The following is a 5,999-nucleotide window of genomic DNA, read 5'->3' on the forward strand; positions in this document are numbered from 1 at the left end:
TCCTGGGATCAAGGTCGATCAGAATAGCTTCAGTACGGTTTTCACTTTTGTAAGGCGTGACCTTTAGACCAGCTACATAGCATTGACGGGCGGTTTTCTGATCTGCCCGAACGGTGCATATAGTTCTTCTATCTGTAGGAAATTTCATTGCCAAATGTGGGGTAGAGACGATCGCCCCAAAAGCATTTAGGCAAGGACGTCCAAAGAGGGCATTATAGGACGTGTTTGCCTCCACTAGCAAGAATCGAACTCGAAGTTCCTTACCATTATCGTCCGACCCCAGGCGGGTTCGTAAATCGAGATACCCCCGGGTGTCTACTCTTACTCCAGCAAAGCCAACAATTTGCTCGTTAAAAGGAGCAATTACGTCTTCTGCAATTTCCATTCTTCAGAATGTTGTCCAGTATAGTATATTGACTGAACTGCCTTGGTCTACAAGGACCTTGCCCACATCGTACTGTGCAATGCGGGCTGTGATGACCATAGGATCGTCTTGGTCAGGATCTGGTGCATGAAAATCCTTGTCCGTGAAGGTTATATCAGGCATTGACACTGGATTGCGTACCACCGAGTGAACGTTGTGCAAGCTTCTCAAATGTCTCTTTCGAGCTGAGGATGAAGCACCTCCTCCAGCAAAACCGCCCGAAATAGTATCGATCCTGCCTTTTACTGTGAGATCCCGCTCTCTAGATCGACTACGGGATTTGTGTCTTAAGGGACTACGAGAACGGTCGCGTGAGTGGCTACCCTTCCCCTTTGTACGTTTCGGGCTTCTTCGTGTCTTTTTGGGGGAGTGTCCTGCGCGGGCAGATTCCTCTTTCACGAATTCCCGGAGGTATCCGGCACGGATCAACTTCTCCAATTCATCTTTGAGAGTTTGGCAGCCTTCAGTGGTATGTCCCCCTGAATTATGGAATCGGCATACCTGCACCGTGTCCACGTTCTTAGGTGGAAATTTTCTTCTTTGAAAGATCAGGTTGGACTGCAAAGCCTTTTCCAGCACCTTTTCTCTAGGGACAGTGAGGTGTGCATAGCGATCGTACCTAGGGTTTAGATTCGCCGGGGGTTTCTGATCCCGGGCGTTCTCTTTCCGACGTTTCCCCTCCTTTTTGTTATCATTCACCGGGTGCTCCTCGTGTTGTTGTTTCCGGAAGATCCTCTGGTCTTCCATCTTGATAAATTTAGCCATTTTTTGCCGCAACTCCTCCAACGTACTAGGTAACTCGGCGTATAAGCTTTCTGAGACGAATCCCACTTTTAGGCAATTGGACAAATTACCAATGATGAATTCTGGGCTGGCACCTTTTATCCTCCGAGCGGCGTGAGTGTATCGATGCATGAAGGCTCTAAGAGTTTCGTCTTTCCCCTGTCTAAGATTGACTAGCTCAGCCGCAGTAACCTCCTCGTTTCGGTTGGTGGAGTATTGCTTTTTGAACATGCCCATCATCGTGCGGAAACTATCCACCGAATTGGGTGGAAGGGTGTAATACCACTCTAGGGCTTCACCCCTTAGTGACAAGGAGAACGCCCGACATTTTACCGGGTCACTTTGAGTGTAAAAAGCCATGGAGTCAATGAAGTTCCGCAAATGATGATCTGGATTCGTTGTGCCATCAAATTTTTCAACCTGAGGCGGAGGCCGGTCGGGCATAGGGGCCTGCATGATGGCATCAGTGAACGACAAGAGGTCTGGGGACCGGGGGGGAGGAGGCGGATTATGATTTTGACTGTCCTCTGATGTCTCCTGGTCTTGTTGTTTTTCTTTATTGCGTTCGGCATCCTCGGCCTTCTTCTGTTGTAACTCTTGCTTTAAATTTGCAATGGTTTGGGCTTGCTCCTCTAGCTGCGCTCGTAATTCTCTTATCATCTGGATCGGATCCGGATTTTCCATACCTCTTGTGGTCACCATTGGGAGTCTTCACTTTCGGGCCCCACGGTGGGCGCCAAAAATGTTTCGGTAGATATTTTTGGGGACCAAAAGGATTGACCTTGGTGACGTGGTGCTCCTGCTTTGCGACGCTTGATCTAGCTGATTGGTGTGCTTTCTCCTGTCTCCCGATCGTTTGTTCTTCTCAAATCTTCAACCGTCCGGGAATCTCCAAGCTTGGGCCGGAGGGAGGAGGTACCTGCAATGGTACTCTGACGCCCAAGTTAGGGTTTTGTAGTGAAGAGCCTTGAGTGCAAGGCTATCAACTCTCAGTATGAGATTGGAGAGTAAATCTCTCTTGCTAATTCCCAACAAATTAGGTGAAATGTAGCAAATGTATTGTAGAATAAGATAGCATAAGAGAGCGTACCTGGCTTGTGATTCCAACCCTGTATATATAGATTATTATCAAATATAAACAGAATATAATATAAACAGCTATACTTGAATATCCGGTTGTTCAGATCTTATCTGATCTTATCTGATACTTATAATATTTGTTAAGCTATACTTTCAATAAATCATATTCTCATAATGGTCAATAGGCCCCATAATAATAAAAAAACCATAATGACCCATCATTAGTATGATTGAGGCCCATTAACCGTTTAGGACCGTTCGGCTACTAGTCGTAACCGTTCGGCCCAAATATCATATCGTACAATTATAATATTAAAGTTTATCCTAATGATTATAAAGTTGGTTAGATCACTTACTATCATTTCATTATTAGCCTTGGTGTGATAGTGTGTATTAAATATGATCAATAAGTGAGAGATAACTCTGATGTTACAAGTTAGTTTGTGAAATAAGTTAATGACAAGTCAACTGCTACATTTATGTTCTTTTGGCTGAGAGGTCCTTTATAGGTATAATTTTCAACTGCCACATTCTGTCATTATGTTACAGTAGGCTTCCCTGAGGGGTAAAACTTAGTTTGTATAATGTCAATAACAATTGCTTTCAGAAATATATATGCATACATTATAATTCATCATTCACTCTGCATCTTTAAAATATTTGTTCTTTCAAAAAACACTAAATTTAATTCAATATATTCTCGTAGTATGGGAGCAATTCCAGCTGTACATATTCTCGTAGTATGGCAGTTTGTATTATAAACACACAAGTATATGTATTATGTAAAGTGCTTATGAATAGACCAAATTCGTTTTCCAGTACATTATGTTGTCTGCCATTACTAACAATATATGTTAACATGGTATGAAACTCCTCCACTTGGCCTATCCTAAAAGTCTGGCAGTGATGCATTCTGCTATATACATTTTTTTAGCTCGAATGATACCTTTTTAGCTCTATAAAATTGTACACTTTTGAAAAACATTTATGAGAAGATGTTTATTTTATGATAAAATTGTACCATGGATGTAATGTTTTATCTCCTTCTACCATAGCCTGTGACTTGCTGACTGAGCTTTCATTTTATATTATCCAATCTTGTATTTTACACTTGGATGAATATATTGTAAATCTATACTCTTAATTACCCAATTCTATATTGATTGGTGCACAAACTACAGTTTGCCTAGTCGGGCCACACTTTAGAGTAATATAGTATTAAGGAATAAACAGAAAAACAAGCAAGGAGAGCTACTAAATATTTGGTAGTCTCCTTTGTAAACAAGACAATCCATATAATGACATAATTATTATGTTTTGAGAAATTATGATGATTAGTATGTATAGACTATATGATGTGATATATGATTTCTAGATGAAGTATTTGTATGCCTTTAAACGGGTATTGTTCTTCTTATGTCTTTGTGTCAAATTTGTTTACATAAATGTCAAATAGTTTTAGAAGTGATAATCAATTTCCCTTAAACGCGGAGGAACTTAGAAACCTGGTAGCCACCCCTTCCCTTTAAACCTAACTACTTCTTGTTGCATTCCTAATTTTTTGAATGTATAATATTACGAAGTCTGAGTAGAATGGAGAATTTTTTGTATTTCAATGTTGTAATTTTCAAATATTGATTGGCTTTTCCACGCAGTTTGCGAGTGAGGTTATGCACCATCTCGTTTTCTTTAACAACTATATATTTTGTCTATGATTTGCAGCACAGAAAAGAGAAGCGCGTTTTACAAAGTTCTCAGTCCCTAAGCATTCAAGCAGTCAAGGTATGTTACGTGGTTGGTAGGTTGTTGAGGTTAGTTCCACAACGGTGTTATGAGATTTTAATGATGTTTATGCTATATAGAGAGCTCCAGTGTCAAATTTTACTGCACACACTCTTCTTGCTGAACTTCAAAGTCAAAATAAAACATGCTTAAATGTTAGAATCACTCAAGTAGACATTAGTTGAAGAGGGAGGGACGAAAACACTTGGTAAAGAAACAGCAGATTGAAGTCAAACATTGCATAGATTCATTTGAACTTAATTTAGTAAATCTTGCTGCAGTTGTATATGTTGAGTTATGCATTTATAAATAGGAAAATGAAGAGATAAGGGCCTAAATCTGTTGCATCTAATACTCTCCCTAGATGATACATACAAATTTTGCTTATTACGAATATAATCAATTCTAAGTTTGTATAATGATTTAGAAAATACATTTGCCAGTTGTTCACTAAAATTAACAAATTTAGTCTTGATTTATGATGTAGATGCAGATACTAGAACGATGTGAGAAGTCATTATTAAATTACAGTTCACTGACAACTTGATATGATAGATCATGAAGTTAGAAACCTATATTTGCGATTCAAGGAACTCCATCAAAGATGAAGATTCAATTGTTGTTTCACTCTACTTATTTTCTTTTGAGTATGCACACATTCCTATATGATATTCACACAATGATGCGGGTGTTATGATGTGGATCAGTAAAAGGCTAGACTTTTTAGTCTTTGTCTTCAAATACCTAATGTAATTTAATATTTTGATTTAGTTTTTATATGTGTCCAATATTTTCTAGTGTTTGCTCACCTTATCTCTTTTAGAGAATTGATTTTCCATACTTCCAAGACTCAAAATTTGGTTTGTCTTTCTGTTCAGGCAATCGTGTCAATAAAGAAAGGTGCATATTTACTTAAGTGTGGTAGTAGGGGAAAGCCGAAGCTCTGTCCTTTAAGACTTTCCCAGGTAAGCTATAATGAGATGAAAAATCATTTTAGGAGGTTTATACGACCACTCCTTTAGTACGAAACTTGCCTAGATCACATTCTTAGTCCATTTTCTTCTGCATGTAAGATATTGGCTTTGAATTTCTGATGTTATTTTGTATCCATACTATCCTAAAAAAAGAAGCAAGTTGCTCTTCGGTGAAGTGCTACTGTTTTTTTTTTTCACTTTTCCCATAGTCACTTGTAGGGGTCATTGGCAATTGCTAGAAATTGTTCCGGATCGTTCTCTCGTAGTTCTCTTATGTTTCTTGCATAAGAAAGCTAATACATTGTCCATCAAAAAAATTTTAGAGGCGTAAGTTTTCCTTTCTATTTTGTTTCCTTCATATATGATTATAATGATATAATGAATGTCTATCTTTTATAGGTCTTTAGAAACTCATTCAAGGTTGCGGGGCATTCCATCTGTATCTAGGAAGAAGATGCAAATAGTAATACCTAATGTAAGAGAAGTTGACTTTCATTTTGTATTTTATGATTTTGCTATTTTATGAGGAATTGGCTTATTGGTTTACCAAAATTGATCAAAGGTGGTACAAAGGCTATAGCTAGAGTATAATATGATCTTTTGTGTCCTTAGTTTGAATGAGTTTTGATTATTTGTGTTTAATTTGCAGTGTCGACGTCAATTGGGTAGCTATGAGTGTGGGTATTATGTAATGAAGCACATGCACACCATTATTTGTACAAACATTACTGATTCATGGGATAAGGTATTAAAAAACTAACTTAATACTTATCTAACTATTCATTACAAAATTGTTCTAACTTAATTATTTTATTTGTAGATCTTTGATGATTCATCTCCAATGGAAGCTCCAGACATTGAAGACATTAGAACTAAGTGGGCTTCTTTTATTTTAAGTGTTAGTAAATTGTAGAAACTTGACTACAATGTAGTGTAGGTTGATGTTATTTGGATTT

General features: G+C 38.2%; 1 protein-coding gene and 1 long non-coding RNA gene across 2 annotated transcripts; one reads left to right on the forward strand and one right to left on the reverse strand.

Moving 5' to 3' along the window:
* Positions 1–388: 388 nt before the first annotated feature.
* LOC106759731 lies at positions 389–1,909 on the reverse strand. The gene has a single exon (XM_014643055.1). It carries the CDS (start codon positions 1,907–1,909, stop codon positions 389–391), a length of 1,521 nt encoding a protein of 506 aa, XP_014498541.1.
* A 3,036-nt stretch (positions 1,910–4,945) lies between these two features.
* Positions 4,946–5,993, forward strand: LOC111241303. The gene is made up of 3 exons (XR_002667275.1): positions 4,946–5,034; positions 5,713–5,788; positions 5,864–5,993. It is a non-coding gene; the product is annotated as an uncharacterized LOC111241303 (long non-coding RNA).
* The last annotated feature ends 6 nt before the right edge of the window (positions 5,994–5,999 follow it).

This window comes from Vigna radiata, chromosome 1 (assembly GCF_000741045.1).
Source record: "Vigna radiata var. radiata cultivar VC1973A chromosome 1, Vradiata_ver6, whole genome shotgun sequence".
Classification (NCBI taxonomy): Eukaryota; Viridiplantae; Streptophyta; class Magnoliopsida; order Fabales; family Fabaceae; genus Vigna; species Vigna radiata.